Raw genomic sequence first — 22,563 nt, forward strand, 5'->3', positions numbered from 1 at the left:
GCCAGGAAAATGCTCGTGGTTAGCTTTGTGGTTTAGCTTGCCCTGGATTCTACTGTGGGAAGTTATGCTCCATGGAAATGAAGAAGTCATGGGAGCTTCATCGGTTTCTGGCAGATTTTTATGCCAGCACAAATTGTCTCCTTCTCTCAGGTAAAAGTTGTGGTGGTGGTGTGGTGCTGTTTGTGATTAGAACCAGTTCATCTTAAAAAGATTGCGAACTACAGAAATAAGTCTAAATCACCGACTTCATGTATGTATAATCATATAATTAGCTTTCAAACACATATTTTTGCATTTTCTATTCCTTTGTGGCTCATTTTATTCAAAACAAGTAGATAGATTGCCTAACACCAACTGGGCTGAACCCATACCAATAAATAAAAATACTTGATTCCATATTCAAACACTTTATATGACCTTAGCAATGATTCAAAACAGATAAAAGATAAAAGTTTGAGATAAAATATTAGCAAATTTGTTTTGCCTTTCTGAGACTCTGAACCATCAGCATGGAATGGAAAAATATTTAACACTTTAGACATTTGTATTTTATCTTAAAAGTTACATTTGATAATAATGCTAGTCATTATTCATGAAGAAAATCATAGCTTGCTTGAGGATTCAAGCTGGGTTCTGAACAATGAAAAATCTTGTGTCTGTGTTGTGACTTTACTGGGTTTAACACAGTTAAATTTATTACGGGAAAGGAATAATCTGCATTTGTAACGCCAATGTAATGCGTCCACCCTTTTATTTGTGTAATCAGTTCCCATAACAAATTGTTCTATTCAGATAAAGAGCAACTTTCCCTTTTCAATTCTCATTCAGATCTGATTGTTTGCCTTGAACTTAAACATCAAATGGGGCTATCAGATGTCATGCCGTCTTTTTCAGTTCCTCCTCTGAAAGCCTTTAGTCTGAGCAAATAAACACCATATTAATGAGAACTTCTACACAATATAATATACAAGAAACAAGAACAGTTTCAGTTTTTTTTTGTCCCAGATAGCAATCGAAGATACTGGTTGATGCTCAAAAGCCAATGTCTTAAAGTATGTTAGTAAAATTGTGTGTAAAAAGGTTGTGTGAGTTGTGTGTAAAAAAAGGTTTCATCTGACAGAGCATTAAAAGGCCTTTCAAAGGATATGAAGGTTGTGTAAAAAGTGTTAAATCAGGAAAATTACAGCAATTTAAATTCGTTCATTAGTTTACATTAAAATGCAAAAAACATAAACTAAACATCTTTTTCAAAAGATATAATTTCAACATGTTTTGTTGATTTTGCCATAAACGTTGTAATAAACTTTTCTTCATCTGAAAGGTCAAGTTTGTTTCTTTAGAAAATATAATGTAATTACAAAACATCATGGAATTGAACAATTAAGCCATGAAGTCCCTTTTCATGGTAAACACTATAGTTCAATTCTGAAATAAAGAAATGATTTAAACATTTTTAAAATTAATTCCCTGAACTGTTTGTGTCAAATGTGTGTAAAAACGTTGCATGCAACCCTACTCTTACTACTATTTTCAGAAACCTTTTTTTCTTGGGCTAGAGGAGCATTTGCTTAAAAATAAGATCAGCTGAAACCAGATAATTAAACTCTTCGAAATAATTATAAGCATTTTTTCTTCTCCAACACTTACATTTAATCAAACTAGAACTTTCCTGATTTAGGTTAGGATTACCAAAATAATTTCCATTTGAGTTTTTTGAGTTTTCTTTTTGAGTTTTTTGAAAAAAGTAGTTAAAACAAGTTTAAAAACACCAAGATCACTATGACTTTAAATGGTTTAGGAAAGCCTAAATGATAATGTCATAGCTTTGTGAGTTTTAATAGGTTACTTCACAACATTTGAGTTAAACTGCGGTTTACATCTGTACATTTCTTAAGGCAACACCTCAACCACACTGCTACCAGTGAGTCCTGTTCACAGCCAAGGGGTCACTGTGGACGTGGCTGATAATTTTTATTTCCTGGGGGTGTACTCGGACAATAAACTGGACTGGTCCAAAACCGTGGACATGAAAGGGTCAGAGTCGTCTCTTTTTTCTGAGATGGCTAAGGTTGGTCAACATTTGTTTCTGCTCTGACTCATGATAACAGCCACACCCTCTATCTGATCATCACATTTGGTTTCAGTCCAGTTAATCTTTAATATGCACATTTCTGATCACAATGAACTTTAAACTAGCCTCTGTGACTGTTAACCAGAGAGGCCCTCGACGTTTTAGACACATTACTTCCCAGACAGCAGAACATTTTAATCATATCTATCAAGGGTTCTCTCAGCTTGACAAACAGAACTCATCATCCTCTGCAGATGAATTGGCCTCTAAATATGTGAGACGCTATGCACCCTCACTGGAAATAGTAGCCCCCTTTTAAACTATCGAAATCCAGCTCTACTCCATCTAAACCATCCCCCTGGATTAGTGACCAAGTTCTAAGAGAAAGAAGATAATGCAAGCGGGCCTAGCGGTGATAGACAGCCTCTTGTTTGAGCTCTGACCTTTTCACATTGAAAACCCTTCAAAGGATTTTAGCAGTTTTAAATGAAGAAAGGTCTAAGTATGTCTCACAACTCATTGCTTCTAATTCCCAAAATCCAAAATTGCTTTTTAGAGCAGTTAACTCTTTAATCAAATGTCCTCATGTGAGAAATGAAATATCTTCTATTGCGAAACGTGAATCGATTAGCAACTTTTTTGTTCGCAAGATTTCTAACATCAGAACTCAAATTGTTCTACGTTTACCTCTGAATATTTAGAGGTAGCAGTAGTTAATTCATTTCATCCACCTTCTCAGTCTGAGTTAATAATAACAACGGTATGAAGTCCTCTTCCTCTCTTTTAGATGTTTTACCCACAAGATTTATTAACTTTTTTATACCTGGATATCTTAACCAATAATTATTATTATTATTTACTTATTAAATCTGTATCCTGTGGGGTTGTTTCCTTGATTTTTAAATTAGCTCTTGTCCAACCATTGTTGAAGAGCTCTGGCCTTGACACTGATCATTTTAATAATTATAGACCGATTTCCAATTTTCTTTTCCAATTAATTGTCAAAACGTTTGAGAATGTGGTTCATGATCAGCTTTTAGCCGTTTCAAGTTTCAATCTGGATTCTGTAGACACCACAGTACTAAAACCAGTCTTCAAAGAGTTATGAACAACATCAGGAGAAACTCAGATGCAGGATGTGGTTCTGTTCTGGTATTGCTGGAACTTTCTGCTGTGTTTGATACTGATGATCACACCATTTATTTAATCATCTCCAGCATTGTGTTGGTGTGACTGAGACCACTCTGAACTGGTTCACATCTTATCTAAGAAATATATCTTTCTTTGTATCTACTGATAATAATTCCTCCAGTTTTGTAAACCTTACCTTTGGTGTCCCCTAAGGGTCAATTATTGGCCCATTATTATTTACATGTTACCACCTGGTCAGGTCATCCCCAATCACATCTCTTTTAACTTTTGCACAGATGACTCTCACATTTATTTATCCATAAATCCCTCTGACTGTTCTGTAATCAACGGTCTCATCTCCTTTCTCACATACATCAAGTTCTGGATGTCTCAAATCTTCTTGTTGTTCAAGACGATAAATCTAAGGTGATGGTTTTTGGTTTCTTTTGCAACCCTAAGGCCAGGAGCCTGGGAGTAGCCCTCCACACAAATTGAAACACTTCAGTAATATCACAAAAACAGCTATTTTCCTAATTAGGAATATTGCCAAAATCAGATCTATCATCTCTTTCACTGACGTACATACCCTTATTTATGCCTTTGTGTCTTGCCATCTTGACTACGGTCATTTTTTATTTGCTGGCATTCCACAAAAAGCTCTGAATTTTCTACAACTTCTACAAAACATCACAGCTAATGTTCTCACCAGGAGGCAGGGGGGTCTGGGGCACCCTAATATGGGAAAAACATCAATTTGCACCCCCCCAACGTCCCAACCACCCACCCCCAACAAAATCATTAGTAGAAATACTTTTTAAACAATATAAAAATAAAAATACAAAAAACAAAAGATTTGCCATTCATCTCGTCAATAGAGTTTCTCTTAATGTACTCTCAATGTCTTCGTAAAAGTTTAAAACCACAATCTTCTTTGATTGCACATTGTTTCATAACTTTCTGCAGTGTGTTACAGAGAGCTACTGTAACAAGTTAATTTCTCCTTTGTGAGATCAATGAAATCTATCCTATCTTATCTTGTAAGGACAGATCTAGATTTGCCAGATCAATAAACCAATTTACCTTTCATTTTAATGCTGACACCCAAATTTCTCCACTGAGAGACAAATAAATATTATTTATTCTATTCACTTCAATTCTATTATAACACAGATTTGCAAGCCTTGCACACAAAATAGGCAGGGTTTCTTTATTATTACGTTTAAAAAAGAAAATACACATAAAATCTCAGACAGTGCACTATGCAGTAAACAGATAAGGTGAGGAGGTGAGTTTAGTGATGCATTTTTGATATCAATTATTCAAAAATACTTTGACTGGGACATTCCTGTTTTCACACAATAATACTTCTGTTTGAACTTTTGTAGGGCTATTGTAAAGTTGAGTGTTTGTCCTGTTACATAAGACTTTCAACCTTAATTTTACCAATGTATCTGATGTGGTATTGTTTCTGTGACAAAGATCAGATGAAATGATGAAAATTAAAGTTAAGCCTGTCAGAAATTCTTGCCAGCAAATTTGGTGTTTTAGTCATGAAGCGTGAATAAAATAGGGTGATAACTTGCAGAGCTCCTTGTACAATTGATTAGCTATAACCAATAATTTCCATTGAATAAGCACAAACTATAAATTGTTTTACAGAGTGAAGAAACCTCGGTCTTGTGTTATCTATGCAACATGGCTGAAGATACACCTACTTGTTGTCCTCCTTGCAGGTAGGGTCTGACATCATCCACTCTCTGACCATGACTTGAACAACAGTTTTTGGCATTCAAAGTGGCAGAGCCTCCATTTATAAACTAACATGTCTGCATTCCACACAGCAAAGTCCTTTGCTTTTTGTACTATAACCTGTTTATCGACTTTGATTCCATTCTGACTTAAAGTACATTTCAACACCTCTTGGCAACAGCTTATTATCTAACAATTTTTTAAATGGTTGAGGTTTTGTAGCTTGTCTTAAACAGAAAGCTAGGTCCTGACTGTGACTAAGACCTTGACTATTCTATAATATTTCTTGATTATCAATATAAAGTAAATCTTTAACAGGGGTCCATTTTAAGCAAACAGACCAGTGGTGAATGGTAAATGGCCTGCACTTATATAGCGCTTTATCAAGTCCCCAAAGACCCCAAAGTGCTTTACACTACAATCAGTCATCCACCCATTCATACACACATTCACACACCGATAGCGGTAACCTACATTGAATGACTGGTCTGAGGAGGTCTGAAGAAGCCTGAATGTCTCATCGAAAATTGCAACCAGACTAACTCAAAAGGAACAACTCCAACTTACTGTAGCTGTTTTATCTTTCCAATCAGGTCAAGCTTTTGGTCAACTAAACTCCACTTCCAACATTGTCGCCCCTACAACAGCTGCACAGACCTCAGGTAAATAAAACATTAAGGCTTGCACAGTCTGAAACCAGAAACGGGACAGAACCGAAAATAATAGCACACAAGGGAAACCAAATAAGGCAAGAGGCTGGAATTGAAAGACTTAGTGTGGCTCACACAAATCACAAAGGAACTGAGTTTAAAACTGAAATTACAACAATAGTAAACTGAGAAACGTTTTTCATTCTTCAACACATGAAACTTCTGTTGTCCCAAGCTCCATTATGTTTCTCTCTTCTACAACTACAGCAGATAAATTAAACCCAACTACAAAAAGATGACCCAGGTGCAATGCCGCTGTAGAACAGAGAAACAAACACAAAGGTGGAAAAGTTATCAGATTATGTCATTGTAATATGAACACGTAATGTAATGTACAGTAAATTACTTTATAAAGCTGATGCATCAGCAGATTACACAGAAGCTGATCTTTGCAGCAGCACTGTTTGAGATTATAGTCTTGTATTAAAATATGCACATTAACAGCTTTTTCCTTTTCTCCAATTAACTGAAGCTTCCTCTGTTATTTCAACTACTACAGCTACTGCACCGACCCCAGATAAATGGATGACAGATGCACTTAAATTATAGTGTAGAAAAATATTGTATCCACAGGGGTCTGTGGATAAAATATAAATATATCCCTCAGAATATATTTATTAGCAATTGGTTTATGGATGTTGTCATTCTTCTTCTAAATGACATTTATCTTTTTTATATGGTAGTGTTTTACTTCCTTGATTTCACCGTGGATGTCACTGGACCAGGGAAGACTGAATCTGAAATCATTGCCTGGGTACGTAAGGAAAATAGTTGCAGACCAGCATCCTATTATACCACCCACACTTTGACAACTAAATCCTGTAAATAAATGTGATCACCTGTTTATTTTAGCTTGACCAGGTTTTCCGAAGTGAGCTGGGGCACTGCTTGTTTCCATACACAGGAGCAACAACCACTGCACCAACATCTGCCCAAACTTTAAATGTGACAGAACAAGTGGCAACACCAAAGACTTATAACTCAACAATAACTGCATTTCACACTTCATTGCAAAACTATAGTGCAACTACAAAGGCAACAGCGTTAAACGGCCACACAACTACATCTGCAAAAACATTAAATGACAACACAACTACAGCTGCAACCACGCTAAATGGCGACAATACGAGAGCTGCAACAGCATTAAATGGCAACAACACAGCAACGTTAAGTGGTGACAACACAATGACCGCTGCAACAACATTAAATGGCAACAACACAGCAACGTTAAATGGTGACAACACAACGACAGCTGCAACAGCATTAAATGGCAACAACACAGCAACGTTAAGTGATGACAACACAATGACCGCTGCAACAACATTAAATGGCAACAACACAACGACAGCTGCAACAGCATTAAATGGCAACAACACAGCAACATTAAGTGGTGACAACACAACGACTGCTGCAACAGCATTAAATGGCAACAACACAGCAACATTAAGTGGTGACAACACAACGACTGCTGCAACAGCATTAAATGGCAACAACACAACGACAGCTGCAACAGCATTAAATGGCAACAACACAACGACAGCTGCAACAGCATTAAATGGCAACAACACAGCAACATTAAGTGGTGACAACACAACGACTGCTGCAACAGCATTAAATGGCAACAACACAACGACAGCTGCAACAGCATTAAATGGCAACAACACAACGACAGCTGCAACAGCATTAAATGGCAACGATGCAACAACAGCTGCAGCAGCGTTAAATGGCAACATTACAACTAGAGCTGCAACAACACAAGTAATTGGAAACAGCACAACACCAACTACAGCAGCAGCGTTACATGGCAACACAACCACAGCTGCAACAATTACTGTGTTGAACGACAACACGACAACAGTTATAACATCAAAGGCATCAATCGATAGCACAATAGGTATAGCTGCAGAAACTATAACATTAGATGGCAACATAACATCAACAGCAGCAACAGCAACAACTACAGCATTAAAATCCAACAGTCTAATCACTGCTGCTGAAAGTGTAGTTCTAAGAAACAACAGTCCAACCACAACGACACCTAATCCTATTTTGCCATCTTTGACTTCGACCACCATCCAGATACCCTTTTTATCAAACACCCCTGTGACCACACAGCCACCTACTCTTCAAATTACCTCTGTGACCACGCAGCAATCTAATCCTCAAATCATGCCTTCAAGTCAGCAAAGGAGGAAGCGTGTAGCCCGGCAGATCAGCGACAGTGTGACACAAAGCAGGTATGAAAAATGAACTCATAAATGAATGGGTAAAATATATCAAATAAGGTTCTAGCATGCCTAGAGAAGAAAATGGTATTGTAAAAATAAATTGTTACTACGAATGACAGGTTATCCAAAATTCATACTTCTTCTAGAATTAGGTGGCAATTTTTCCATTCTTAAATCAATAACTGTCTTTATTTACTGTTGATTTTTTTCTTTTTTAGCAATGACACAAATTTGCTTTTTCAAGTAAGTTTATAAATACATGCATATATGTGTTTTAATGTAATAAAGTAGAAGTATTGTATAACTGAGACTTATTTGTTCTAACAGATCATGGGCGTGAGCTGCTCCATCAAAACTGAAATAAAGTAAGTGAAATACCAACCAATTCTATTTGACTATCCAGCCAATTCTATTTGACATCTCCATATCTCAATTTTTGGTAATGTGTTTCAGTCATACCAACTGCACCGTCTTGCTTCAGCTGAGCAACAGAATACCATTGTGCTGTATCCTCCAAACACTCTGTGCTGCCAGTAGAAATTCCTTTGACACATTTGTGGTGGGAAACAGGGCACGTGAAACAAGTGAGTAATACACTGGGTTTTTTTTTTTGTTTGTTTGTTTTTATAACCAGTCCCAGAAGGTCCTGATATATAATAGATTCTTGGTATCTCTGAACAGGTCCACTACAAAACCAGTGCCATTGCAACTCAGAGGAGCCAAACAGATGCATTTATTCTGGTCCACAGGGTAAACAATGGTGAGGGTTTTGATATTTGCTGAGCATGTTTAAAACAGCAATGTGTGCACACCTGACAGAGCAGAAGACTGAGAATACCATGCAGTTCATGCCAGTACCTGTGCACTAATAGAAAATGCAAATACATCAGAAGTGACACACATACTTCAAAGACATGACTGCTTCACATTTCACAAAATCTCCTTCGTTTTGTCACGTTTAGGTGACGCATTTTTCAACACAACTGTTCTTTTATCTTAATGATCATGAAAATATTTTACTCTTAATAGTTTTTATTTTTACTGTATAATATTCTGAACCCTGTTGTTTGGGGACCTTTGGATTTTGTTGCATGTTTTATAAAAAGGTTTTTTCATAGGATGACAATACAGGAATTTGAATCTGAAACTTTATAAAACCTCAGTGTACCTTCATACTAGTAATCAGCAGATACCATCCCTATACACATCGCATACAAGTTAACCTCCTGATGCTTTCCCAGTACATTTGAGACTGGAAATCTTACAGACTATCTAACTTGGAAAACCTTTATTTCAGTGTTTTAATCTTCAACAGCACTATCAGCTAAATATGAAGCAAAGCTGCTGTTGAATATCTGCTCTGTCAAATCCTAGTGCATTTTTCCGGTTCTTAGTACACAATGCAGCTCCATTGTAAGCCTCTATTCGAAGTTTATTTTGTTCAGAATGTTCAGGATTACTTTCACCTGTAAATTGTGTAAAAAAGAATTAAACATATAAAGTTTAATTAACAATCTTAACATAATGTGATGTTTGTTTTTCAACAGTGTGGAATCTGGTCCTGCATATGTCATTCCAGCAATAAATTCAACAGACTGTAGTACAGGTGAGCTCTGAATGGTTTATTTAAACACAAAGAAACCTCCTAATAGATACAATGGTGTATATATTTTTTAATTTTTTCCTTAAGTGTTGATGTGTCCCAAACGGAATTTGTAGGAAAGAATTATTCTGAATATGAAAGCAGGCAAAATATATCATAATGCCAAAAATAAAAAAGGAATCATTGTTTTGCAGCAATATCAAACAATAGGATCATTTTATTTATTAATGCTTGAGCAAGAAGTTTCAGTAGCATAATAAGGACATTTGGGGTAACAGTACATCAAACAATTTGACCAAAAGCGACCAAATATGTAGATAGAATTGAAGCTTGACCTTAAGAAGTAAAATTATTAAAGTAAAATATTAGCCATGTGTTAACATTTTAATGCCTTTTTTTCTTTTCTTTTTTCAGGGAACAGGTGCAACTGCTCTTCCTACTGCAACAAACCAGGTTATTATTTTACCAACCAAATGAATCCCCCTTATCATTATCAAAACAAATACAAAATAAAATATTTTAACATGTTATTTGTGTTTCCTTTTTCAGATGCTTACTACACTTTTTCAATTTCACTACAAGATCCAACAATAAGCTCTTCATTTGTCTCTTCTCTGGTAATCTCCCTCCAACACCTTGTTTGTTAATGACTCTTGCTGTAAACACTTTTTGCATCAGATGGTAATATTTATTATATTTACAGATTTCCATGCTGACACATTCACCAAACTGCTCTATTGGTAACCAGTAAGTTTGACTTTTGTCAAGAATGTAAAAATAAAATTATTATATTGTTACAAAGGAAAGATAAATCATGTTTTTTAATATTTCATTGCAGTGTTACATGCCCATCATTGTCAATTATTGCATCTGAATACAGGGTAAGTAAAAGCCAAAGCTCAATAATGCTGCCAAAATAATCAAATCCTCAATTGTTACTAAATTTATTTTTATTAGTGTCATAAAAATGTTAGACCATACCATCTAAAAACACCTGGGATAATTCTGGGGAACTAAAAAATAATAGTAAATAAATTTCAAAAGAATAAATATGTTACCAAAGATAAAACAAAATTAAGAAATTGTGTGTGTAACTCGCTGTTTTTGTACAAATGTATTAATATTTTTATTGTACATTTTTAGAGCGCCAGTGTGGACTGTAAAATGACGGGAACAGAGTAAGTTATCCAGCCAGTGTAATATGATTAATATTTTATCACAGGTGCTTGGAAAGGTTCATTTAATTTCAGTAATTCAATTCAAAAAGTTCAACTCATATTGTATAGATTAAATAAATACAGACTGATATATTTCATGTAGAGTTATATATTTTAAGCTAATACCTGTTATATTTCAAGGTAAGAAATCAGTTCCTCAGAAAATCTCAAAAAGCCAAAAGATGTTTAATGTTATTACAGAATATTAAATTATAGCCATGTTATGGCCAACATAATCATAGGAAACACCACTGACCTCACAGCAGACAGTCACTGATATCTTTCACGAGGACATTAAGCATGGCTGTTCCCAGAATGCATATTTTCACAGCAAGTTCAATGGAAAAAAAAACTGAGGTCAGATTGCACAGGCAACAGTGATGACCATAACCTTAAGAGGATTTTGAAGCAAATACATTTAGGAGTTTGGATGAGATTCACAACACTAGGCTCCAGCTGTAGTCAGTCCTTCGGGAGTCACCACACAGACATATCTAAGACATGGGCTACAACTGCCTCATTTCTTGTGTTTAAGCCACTGCTGAACCAGAGATAATGTGAGAAGCATCCTAGCAGAACTAAAGAGAAAAAGGATTGAACTCAGTGGTCCAACGTCCTCTTTACAAATGAGGTGCAAGTAAATTTGGCATTTCATTTGAAAAAAACCAGGTCGGAGTCTGAAAGAAGAGGAGAAGCACAGGTTCCAAGCTGTTGGAGGTCCAATGTGAAGTTTCCACAATCAGAGATGTTTTTGGCGGCAATTCAAATCTGCTGTTGTCAGTTTAGCCATCAACTACAAACGTTTTGGACATGCTGATTTCGTATCTGTGTCTTTGTGTTGCCCTGTGGTGGACTGTTGACCTGTCCAAGTGATGGATGGATGATTTCATATTCCAGTCGGACCTGGCACCTGTCCACACTGCCAAATGTTGCAATACTTGTTTTGATGACACTGGTATCAGTGTGCTTCACTAGCCTGCAAACTGGCCTGACATGAACTCTTTAGATCAGATTGAGGAATGCAGATGAGTTAAACGCTACTAACCAACCAAGGCTTCCTTAATAGCTCAGCAGATCCACAAGGCAAGGAAGGTTTATTCATTTGGCTCAAGTCTTCTAAAATCTTGAACACAAATTCAAAGGAAAAGGCATTAAAATAACAAAAACCTCCAAGTCTTGAGAAGCTTTGCATTAAAAATGTTAAATATACTTAAATCTCATGCTTCAATAACTTATCAGTGATTGCCCAAACAGTTTTTTAGTGACACTGTTTGGTCAAAAGCTCCTGTAAACAATGTTTGCAGTCCTCAATTGAAAGGAACTAGCAGTTTCTACATAACTCTCAAGTTTTTATGGAGCTTGTTCCAGAACTGAGGAGCATAGGCTTAAATACTCCCTCACCTTGTTTGCAGTCATATTCAATAAACCAGAATATTTTAGAAAGGTTCATTCAGTTCAGTAACTTCACTAAGTTCACTAAGGAAAACACCTTATATAGATTAATTACACACAGACGGATGTTTTCAAGCCTTTATTTCTGTTAATTATGATGATAATCTTCTAACAGATAATGAAAACATGACATTTAAGGTTACAATACTACATCAGACCAATACAAAACATGTTTAATAAAGAAATGTGGTCTTAACAAAATATTTGTCTAATACCTGCTTAAAGATGTTTTTAGACACTTTTTATCTTAGAATTGAACCTAATCGGAACGCATATTCTTATTTATTGAATATGACTGTAAGTTTGGTCTTTGAAGTACGTAGTTAGAAGGTCTAGAGCAACCTGAGTGGTCTACATGGTTCGTATTTGACAAGTAACTCAGAAATGTATTTTGGTCAAAGACCAAGCAGTGCATTATAGACCAACAGCAACATTGTAAAGTCTATCATCTGACAAACAAGGAGCTAGCACAGTAAGAACAGGTGTGACATGATCCATTTACCTGGAGTTGGATTCTGGCAGCAGTATTTTGAAAGAGCTGCAGCTGCCTGATTGATTTTTTTACAGAAACCTGTAAGGACATCAGAACATGGTTTAAAATCAAATAAAAGCATGCACCGGTTTTTCTGTGTATTGTTCAGGCAAGAAATCCTTTATTTCAAAGTTACACCGAGGTTTCTTGCATGTTTAGTGGTCTTAAGCCCTATTAAGTCTAGGTGTCCCCTGATTTAACACACTGATCATTTCCATGCAACACTACATTGATGCAGTAATGTCAGAAGGACTCAGCCAAGTACTTGGCCATTTGTAAGTGAATTGAATGACTGAAGCAAATTAGCTTTTCAGTGATATACCGACTTACTTAGAAGCATCTGTATACTGCTGATGTATAATGTTGGAAACATGAAATATTTTATTCATTTTTTTTTTACATTGAAGTCAAAGCTGCAGAGTGATTTTAGGCTTTGCTCAAGAAGTGCCAGTTTGTTCAGTGGCAGAAGCTGTTCTGAATGTGTTTCTACCTGAAGAAAAGATCCATTATGATGGGCACGTGAGTAGAGCAGGTGAGTGTCTGAATCAATTAAATACAAGTTGATTCAAGATAAAAATAACGCCAAGGCAATGTATTTGATCATTTATTGATGTTTTTTGTTGCAGCAATTTGTGGATGTGCAGAAGTCAATGCCAACTCACTGAACGTCCACTTCACATATATTAACAGTGACTTAAAGCCAGCTAACTTTTGTCTTGAAATACAGGGCTCTAACTTCCTTACATGGTATGATCCCGCTTTATAAAAAACCTTTACAAACTTGTCAACCCAGCATTACTGTTATCATTTGATAATTGTTCCTAAAACATATGAATTTAGATGGAAACTGAAATTAACCTTGATTTTCCTCTCTCTTCATTGCAGCCAAACTGGAGAAACTTTGCTTGTGAATTTGAAGGAGTACTGTGTTCTGCCTACCACAACTAGTCCAAATGTCACAGTTACTACTAATATGACTAGCATAAATGCAACAACTAGCCCAAATGTGACTAGCCTAAATGCAACAACTAGCCCAAATGTGACTAGCCTAAATGCAACAACTAGCCCAAATGTGACTAGCCTAAATGCAACAGCTAGCCCAAATGTGACTAGCCTAAATGCAACAGCTAGCCCTAATGTGACTAGCCTAAATGCAACAACTAACCCAAATGTGACTAGCCTAAATGCAACAGCTAGCCCAAATGTGACTAGCCTAAATGCAACAGCTAGCCCTAATGTGACTAGCCTAAATGCAACAACTAACCTAAATGTGACTAGCCTAAATGCAACAGCTAGCCCACATGTGACTAGCCTAAATGCAACAGCTAGCCCAAATGTGACTAGCCTAAATGCAACAGCTAGCCCTAATGTGACTAATCTAAATGCAACAGCTAGCCCAAATGTGACTAGCCTAAATGCAACAGCTAGCCCTAATGTGACTAATCTAAATGCAACAGCTAGCCCAAATGTGACTAGCCTAAATGCAACAGCTAGCCCTAATGTGACTAGCCTAAATGCTACAGCTAGCCCTAATGTGACAAGCCTAAATGCATCAGCTAGCCCAAATGTGACTAGCCTAAATGCAACAGCTAGCCCTAATGTGACTAGCCTAAATGCAACAACTAACCCAAATGTGACTAGCCTAAATGCAACAGCTAGCCCAAATGTGACTAATCTAAATGCAACAGCTAGCCCAAATGTGACTAGCCTAAATGCAACAGCTAGCCCACATGTGACTAGCCTAAATGCAACAGCTAGCCCTAATGTGACTAATCTAAATGCAACAGCTAGCCCAAATGTGACTAGCCTAAATGCAACAGCTAGCCCTAATGTGACTAATCTAAATGCAACAGCTAGCCCAAATGTGACTAGCCTAAATGCAACAGCTAGCCCTAATGTGACTAGCCTAAATGCTACAGCTAGCCCTAATGTGACAAGCCTAAATGCATCAGCTAGCCCAAATGTGACTATTAGCATTAATCTGACAACAGTGAATCCAACAGTACAACCAAGCAACAACACTTTGACTCCAACAACAACCCCCAAAACCCAACAGAACACAACATGGGTCCAATCAGTGAACACATCTGCTCCTGGAGAAAAACCATCATCAAACACAACTACAACCACTACAAATATATCTGTTTCTGTAAACACCTTAGTGAGTCCGGCGGGAAATGGAACCGGTGCGTTGTCACGTCACTATTTTTTCCTCATGTAGTATTTATATTAAAATTATTAGCAAAAGTGTTCCAAGGTCTTTTTATTGTTTTGCTGCATCTGCAGTTAAAATAGTTTTATGTCCAAATAGGGTTTAAAATATTTGCTGGATTAGAGTTGTTTGGTTTTGCAATACCTATATGCTCTGAGGAATATTCATGCTTGGGCTATGACTAATTTGTACTAACCCTAATTTGTACTTCAACAGAACATTGTTCTTTCTGCGATTGCTAATTTCGTAGTATACTTGTACTAGTTTCTCTGAGGTTACTTGTGGCCTTTTCCAGAACATAACCTCTCTTGCATTTTGTTTACTGCAGCTGAAAGCCAAGCCAAAGAACTGCTTGCACTGACTCAAGATGTGTCAAAACTGACCACAGCGCAGATAGAACAGCTGGTTTCACAGCTGGAGAAGCTTTTGTCAGGCCCAACGATCAGCAAGGAACTGGGAGACATCTCCGTCAACATTGTCAGCAGTCTGCTAGATGCTTCAGCTGACAAGCTATCAAGCTCCTCTGACAGGTTACTCAAACTCATTTAACTTTCCCCAACTTCATATTAGCATTTTAAAAAACTGTCTAAGTCTCTGAGTTTTGAAAGTATCATAGCAAATTAGGGCATTCTATATAATAAGTGATCTATATATTTACATGCATATGAAATTCACTTTGTTTAATGTCACGGTAAGTGTAGGCAAATTCACAACATTTGAGTTATTCGGAGTGACGCTTGCAGATGAATTTTAAGGCAACACCTTAAACACTCTGCTTCCCTGTGTAAAATCATGAAAAAATAGCCAAGATATCAAAAGGAGAACTGTGAAGTTCCACAACTCTGGTTTATCCTTATGGGTAATTTACCGATGCCAAAAGGTGGCACATCCATCTGTTTAAACAATTAATTGCATGCTATTATAATGTCTAGCTATTTTACAATTTAGAAACAAAGAGGCTCTGTGTCCAAGAGAATTGTGTCCTACTGCAAATTAAGCTCCAGAACCAATGTCCTGTAAAGACATGAGCTGAAAAGCCAACCACCAAGGAAGAACCAATTACTTCAAAAGCAACATAGAGGCCAGATTGCAGTTTGCAAATGCACTCAAGGACAAAAAGCTGAATTTTTGAACATCTGTCTTGTGTCTGATGAAAGGAAAGTTGAAGGGTTGGCCATGATGACCATTGTTTTATTTGATGAAAAAAAGGGAAGCTTGCAAGCTTGGGTCACCATTTCTACTGTAATGTATAGGGCTGGAACCACCATGTTGTGTGAGTGTTTTGCAACAGTAGGGACTGGTGAACTTCACAAAATAGGTGGAATAATGACATTTAGTGAAAATGTTTAAACAATTTCTCTAGACCTCAGCCTGGAAATTAAAACTTGGACCCAAAGAATCTTCTAAATGAACAATAACCCCAGGTATATCTTCAAACAAGTTTGAAATAGCTTAAGGACAAGAAAGTCATTGTTTTGGAGTTGCCATCAAAGCCCTGATTTCAGTCCCTTAGAAGAGTGGGGGGCAGAGCTGAAAAGGCATTTGCAAGGAAAGCAGCCTACTAACCTTACTCCATTACACCAGTTCTGACAGGAGTAATGGGCCAAAATAACTATTGTGAGAAGCTTGTGAGAGGGTTCTGTAAAATGCTTGACCCAAATCATACAGTTTAAAGGCAGTTTTGCCAAATACGAAGAAAATATAAAATTTTGAATTCAAACAAAGTTAGAAAAAAAAATGTCTTTCATGTCTTTCTGGCCTTTAGCAAATGGAAATATTTTGGAAATCCTAATTGACCTAAAACAGGAAAAGTTTAGACTGATTTAATGGTTATGTGTCTTTTTATGCAGTGTATGTAAACATTTGTTTTTAACGGTTAACTAAACATAACTTTTTTCAAATTTTATAAAAGATATTACTAAACAGAAGATTCCAGACATTAAAAATATTTATTTTTTGTATGACACTAACCTCTTACCTTTGTTCCAACAGGATTATAGGGATTGTTGACACAGTGGGTTTAAAGTTGGTCATTAAAGACACTGCAGAGAGCTTGCTGCACCGGTCTCTGGCTGTCTCTGTGAAACCAGCAGATGGCACCAACTTTCAGGAGACAATTTTTTCCATCTTAGATCCAAGTAATGTACAGGTGAGACAGTGGTTTTCCCCAAGTAAAGGCATATTTTTTCTTAGGGCTGACTTGAGAGAGGTCAGTTGCCAACACTGTATGTCCCCATATGTGCTGCAGGTTCGAGGGAATCCAAGGATGAAAAGGAGCATATTAAAAGGCTCCTCCATCCCTCAGGGCTCAATTACTCTGCCCCCCAGCCTCACTCAAATTCTAACCACTGAAGAACAACTTCTGGTCTCCAGAGTCCAGTTCAATTTCTACCAGAAGAGCACAGTCTTCAAGGTATATACAGTCAACCAGCATCATTTATATATCATTTAAGAACTAAACATCTTTTGAAAAATAGAACATTAAAATAGAAAAAACGTGCACAAGAACTTTCTTCATAAACAATTTATTGTTGTGTTTCTGCATGAAAACACAGGATGACTCATTAGGGGATCGCAGACTTAACAGTGGCATCTTGGGAACAAGTGTGGCCAATCTGTCAATCAAAGGTCTGCAAGACAGTGTTGTAATTCGCCTAAGAAACACAGGACCTGTTCCAGTAAGTCTAATTCTTACATGAAATGTTCAAAATTTAGCGAAGATCAGATCAGACCCATTAAAAACAAATTGATGGGAGATCAGATGAATATACATGTAAAAATCTGCGGAAACATTTGTTCTTTTCTCAAACTGCAGGCTAATTTTGTGGCAGTGTGTGTTTTCTGGGACTTCACAATGAACAGTAAGTTAAAAACAACACGTGAATTGTATCAACTGTAAACAAGTATGTTTAAAAAATGTGATTAAACTGTTCTCCCTGCAGGTGGCTCAGGTGGCTGGAACTCCGATGGCTGCTTTGTCAAAAACAAGACAGACAATGAGACAGTTTGTGGCTGCAACCATTTAACCAGTTTTGCTATCTTGCTAGTAGGTTCAGAATTACCTGTTGCATGTTTCTTACCTCTGTGTCAATTAATAATAGCTGACATGAAGGTCATTCTAATTTCTTCTATTTGCTTTGTCTTTCTTTAAGAACCTCTCCAGACAGACTGTAACCAGCCGTGTTCAGGCCACCATCCTCACCTTCATCACATATATAGGTTGTGGACTTTCTGCTATCTTCCTGTCCATCACTCTCCTCACCTACTTGACATTTGGGTGAGTTAAATTCATATTTGTTCTTGGTTTAACTCACAATAAGGGTTTGTAAATCTATGTGACAGAGTTTTGAGTTTAGAAATGATCTGGCTATACAGAGCCATAGCTAAAAGAGGCTAAATACATATGCAGAACACTTTTTAGATTTTTATTTGTAGAAACAATCTATCAAGTCCCTTCCACTTCACAATTATGTGTTTATTAGTGTCAGTCTTTCACATGAAATCTTACTAATGTAACTTGAAGTTTATGGTTTTAATTAGACAAAGGTTTTCATATATAAACCCTCTTTATCGATCTAATGTATCAGTGACTGATGTCGAAATCATCCCAACAGAAAGCTGCGTAAAGACATCCCATCCAAAATTCTGATCCAGCTTTGCACAGCTCTTCTGCTGCTGAACCTGGTCTTCCTGGTGGACGCTTGGCTCGCTCTCTATCCGGATGCTGTGGGCCTCTGCATTTCCACAGCCTGGTTCCTTCACTACTTCCTACTGGCTTCCTTCACCTGGATGGGGCTCGAGGGTGTCCACATGTACTACGCGCTCGTGAAAGTCTTCAACGACAACATATCCCGCTACATGCTGAAGTTCTCGCTGGTGGGCTGGGGAGTCCCAATGATAGTGGTCATTATTGTGATCGGTGTTGACAAGAACATCTATGGCCTCGTGTCCTATGGAAAGTTTTCAGATGGCACCAGTGATGAATTGTAAGTTCATTAAGATGAAAGTAGGTTTACTCACAATTACCATCATTGGAAAAGAAAGTACACCGTATGTTAAGTTTAGGTTTTACGTGTCAGAACATATTCTTTAATAGGTTTTAAAATTAATGAAATTTAACCTCGAGTCCAAAATCACAACATCATCAGATTTAATGTTATAATTTGTGAAGCACAAAGCCCAAAGCCACATCATTACGGAAGAATTTTGTCCCACTCCTCATTTATTTAGCTCAGTAAGGTTTGAAGAGATTTCAGTCCGACTGAGGTCTGGACTTCGACTGGACCATTACAACACAAGGGGAGTTTTCTTTTTCAGCTTTTCGCAATCATCTTGTAATGAAACCACAACGATGACAATCTATGACGAATCAGCAAAGTATTTTCCTTGCCTCTCGCGCACTGATGTCCGGATGTTGTATATTAGTTCATTGTTTTTCTAATTGTAGCACCAAGAACTGTAACATTTTACATGCTAACTAAGGCTCGTAGAGTCTGAAAGGCTGCTCTTCAGTTTTCTTGCAACATATAAACAACAGATGGATGGTTGAATACTCCAGAGTCTGATATACATTTAAATTTGCTGGGACATTGACAACACTCTTAAATGTTTTACACTTAATAATCATTCTTACTGTGGAATAATATACTTATAACTATTCCCAGGTTAACAGCCACAGCTATTACTTCCCTATAGTCCTTGCTGTTGTCTTTCCTTCCTGCCATTGTGTTAAACAAATGTATGATCCAGAAAGCAAACTGACAAAACCCCAGCTTTTATGATCATCTGTTATGTTTCTGAACTCTTTAAATTTGATTTAAATAATATTAGAACCTGGTAAATACCAGATAGTTTTTTCACACATGACCCCTTTTCCAATAGTTGAGCTTGCATGTTAAATAACCCAATTATGAATAGCTTATTCACTCTGCCTCCTTGTTGTCTTACAGCTGCTGGATAAAAAACAACATTGCCTTTTACGTGGCAGTTGTGGCCTATTTCTGTGTCATTTTCATCTTCAACGTCATCATGTTTATTGTGGTCTTAGTCCAGTTGAACCGGATCAAAAATCAGAACCCTCACAACAACAGGCACCGCAGCGTATTGCAGGATGCACGCAGTGTTATTGGGATCAGCATCCTCCTAGGGCTCTCATGGGGGTTTGCCTTTTTTGCCTGGGGGCCTGTTAATCTGCCATTTATGTACCTCTTTGCCATCTTCAACTCCCTGCAAGGTGAGTTGTTGAAACCTCCACCTTTCCCGTTTCCTGATCAGAAAGAGTGAAACTGTGCTGATCCCCAAAATGTTTGCTGATGTTTGACAGGTTTCTTCATATTTGTGTTCCACTGTGCGGTGAAAGAAACCGTCAGGAGGCAGTGGAGGGTCTACCTGTGCTGCGGCAGAATGAGACTCACGGAAAACTCAGGTGAGTCTGGATAAAAATCTGTACCTATATCTCAAACTCACAAACTAGTTTTCAATGCATTTCTGCGCAATTAAAAAAGCTAAATCTTGCATGTTTTTGATTATGCTGTTTTTTCTTTCATTTTGTCAGAGTGGAGTCGCACTGCAACACAGAAAAACACAAAGAATTCCCCACTGACCTCCTTTACATCCTCACAAGGCAGTCAACCATCCAGGTCCTCTTTTCTGGCCAGGACACCTCCAGTGCAGAGGAATGGCATTGGTAAGTGAGGATGTTTCTACCTCAACACTTGTGCCTTTTGTTACAATAAGTGATGACTGACGCACACCCTTAATACATCCCCCTTCCCATTTATTGGCAACCCCAGTAAGGATGTGTAAAACACATGAAAATAAATGTTATCACAGCAGCATAATCTCACATTTAGATATATATTTTACATGGAATCATGTTTACCACCGTTATTGGCACCACTACCAGTAACAATTTATTGATCTTGTTTTCTGAAGCATTTCTTCCTTCATTGGCCATACAGGTCCTTCTCAAAATATTAGCATATTGTGATGAAGTTCATTATTTTCTATAATGTAATGATGAAAATTTAACATTCATATATTTTAGATTCATTGCACACTAACTGAAATATTTCAGGTCTTTTATTGTCTTAATACGGATGATTTTGGCATACAGCTCATGAAAACCCAAAATTCCTATCTCACAAAATTAGCATATTTCATCCGACCAATAAAAGAAAAGTGTTTTTAATACAAAAAACGTCAACCTTCAAATAATCATGTACAGTTATGCACTCAATACTTGGTCGGGAATCCTTTTGCAGAAATGACTGCTTCAATGCGGCGTGGCATGGAGGCAATCAGCCTGTGGCACTGCTGAGGTCTTATGGAGGCCCAGGATGCTTCGATAGCGGCCTTTAGCTCATCCAGAGTGTTGGGTCTTGAGTCTCTCAACGTTCTCTTCACAATATCCCACAGATTCTCTATGGGGTTCAGGTCAGGAGAGTTGGCAGGCCAATTGAGCACAGTGATACCATGGTCAGTAAACCATTTACCAGTGGTTTTGGCACTGTGAGCAGGTGCCAGGTTGTGCTGAAAAATGAAATCTTCATCTCCATAAAGCTTTTCAGCAGATGGAAGCATGAAGTGCTCCAAAATCTCCTGATAGCTAGCTGCATTGACCCTGCCCTTGATAAAACACAGTGGACCAACACCAGCAGCTGACACGGCACCCCAGACCATCACTGTGGGTACTTGACACTGGACTTCTGGCATTTCCTTCTCCCCAGTCTTCCTCTAGACTCTGGCACCTTGATTTCCGAATGACATGCAGAATTTGCTTTCATCCGAAAAAAGTACTTTGGACCACTGAGCAACAGTCCAGTGCTGCTTCTCTGTAGCCCAGGTCTGGGGAATGTGGCACCTGTAGCCCATTTCCTGCACATGCCTGTGCACGGTGGCTCTGGATGTTTCTACTCCAGACTCAGTCCACTGCTTCCGCAGGTCCCCCAAGGTCTGGAATCGGCCCTTCTCCACAATCTTCCTCAGGGTCCGGTCACCTCTTCTCGTTGTGCAGCATTTTCTGCCACACTTTTTCCTTCCCACAGACTTCCCACTGAGGTGCCTTGATACAGCACTCTGGGAACAGCCTATTTGTTCAGAAATGTCTTTCTGTGTCTTACCCTCTTGCTTGAGGGTGTCAATAGTGGCCTTCTGGACAGCAGTCAGGTCGGCAGTCTTACCCATAATTGGGGTTTTGAGTGATGAACCAGGCTGGGAGTTTTAAAGGCCTCAGGAATCTTTTGCAGGTGTTTAGAGTTAACTCGTTGATTCAGATGATTAGGTTCATAGCTCGTTTAGAGACCCTTTTAATGATATGCTAATTTTGTGAGATAGGAATTTTGGGTTTTCATGAGCTGTATGCCAAAATCATCCGTATTAAGACAATAAAAGACCTGAAATATTTCAGTTAGTGTGCAATGAATCTAAAATATATGAATGTTAAATTTTCATCATGACATTATGGAAAATAATGAACTTTATCACAATATGCTAATATTTTGAGAAGGACCTGTATTTGTTTTGAATCATTATCCCAATAATGCTTCTGACCAGTTTTCAGTTTTTTGACATATTGGACCAGGTTTTTATTTTAAATCTGGTAATTTATAGTACCTATGATACCAAGATTCTCGTGGTCTTTGGAAGAGAAAGGGGCC

The 22,563-nt window shown here is 37.6% G+C and overlaps 1 protein-coding gene across 1 annotated transcript in view; it reads left to right on the plus strand.

Annotated features, from left to right (window-relative positions):
* Positions 1–22,563, plus strand: part of LOC124876684 (adhesion G-protein coupled receptor G6-like) — a 24,043-nt gene continuing 1,480 nt past the window's right edge. Inside the window, exons 1-29 of the mRNA XM_047379652.1 lie at positions 1–150; positions 4,862–4,935; positions 5,545–5,613; positions 6,345–6,415; positions 6,514–7,898; positions 8,108–8,132; positions 8,217–8,254; positions 8,343–8,473; positions 8,571–8,649; positions 9,437–9,495; positions 9,907–9,945; positions 10,042–10,109; positions 10,196–10,239; positions 10,331–10,373; positions 10,636–10,670; positions 13,101–13,225; positions 13,320–13,440; positions 13,579–14,879; positions 15,234–15,435; positions 16,898–17,054; positions 17,154–17,318; positions 17,461–17,583; positions 17,721–17,766; positions 17,848–17,951; positions 18,058–18,182; positions 18,520–18,891; positions 19,855–20,138; positions 20,229–20,330; positions 20,460–20,591. Of these exons, the coding sequence (XP_047235608.1) occupies positions 65–150; positions 4,862–4,935; positions 5,545–5,613; positions 6,345–6,415; positions 6,514–7,898; positions 8,108–8,132; positions 8,217–8,254; positions 8,343–8,473; positions 8,571–8,649; positions 9,437–9,495; positions 9,907–9,945; positions 10,042–10,109; positions 10,196–10,239; positions 10,331–10,373; positions 10,636–10,670; positions 13,101–13,225; positions 13,320–13,440; positions 13,579–14,879; positions 15,234–15,435; positions 16,898–17,054; positions 17,154–17,318; positions 17,461–17,583; positions 17,721–17,766; positions 17,848–17,951; positions 18,058–18,182; positions 18,520–18,891; positions 19,855–20,138; positions 20,229–20,330; positions 20,460–20,591 (5,605 nt within the window). The 5' untranslated portion in view covers positions 1–64. The remainder of the gene's footprint in view (positions 151–4,861; positions 4,936–5,544; positions 5,614–6,344; positions 6,416–6,513; positions 7,899–8,107; positions 8,133–8,216; positions 8,255–8,342; positions 8,474–8,570; positions 8,650–9,436; positions 9,496–9,906; positions 9,946–10,041; positions 10,110–10,195; positions 10,240–10,330; positions 10,374–10,635; positions 10,671–13,100; positions 13,226–13,319; positions 13,441–13,578; positions 14,880–15,233; positions 15,436–16,897; positions 17,055–17,153; positions 17,319–17,460; positions 17,584–17,720; positions 17,767–17,847; positions 17,952–18,057; positions 18,183–18,519; positions 18,892–19,854; positions 20,139–20,228; positions 20,331–20,459; positions 20,592–22,563) is intronic.

Source organism: Girardinichthys multiradiatus, chromosome 11, assembly GCF_021462225.1.
Source record: "Girardinichthys multiradiatus isolate DD_20200921_A chromosome 11, DD_fGirMul_XY1, whole genome shotgun sequence".
In the NCBI taxonomy this organism is placed as follows: domain Eukaryota; kingdom Metazoa; phylum Chordata; class Actinopteri; order Cyprinodontiformes; family Goodeidae; genus Girardinichthys; species Girardinichthys multiradiatus.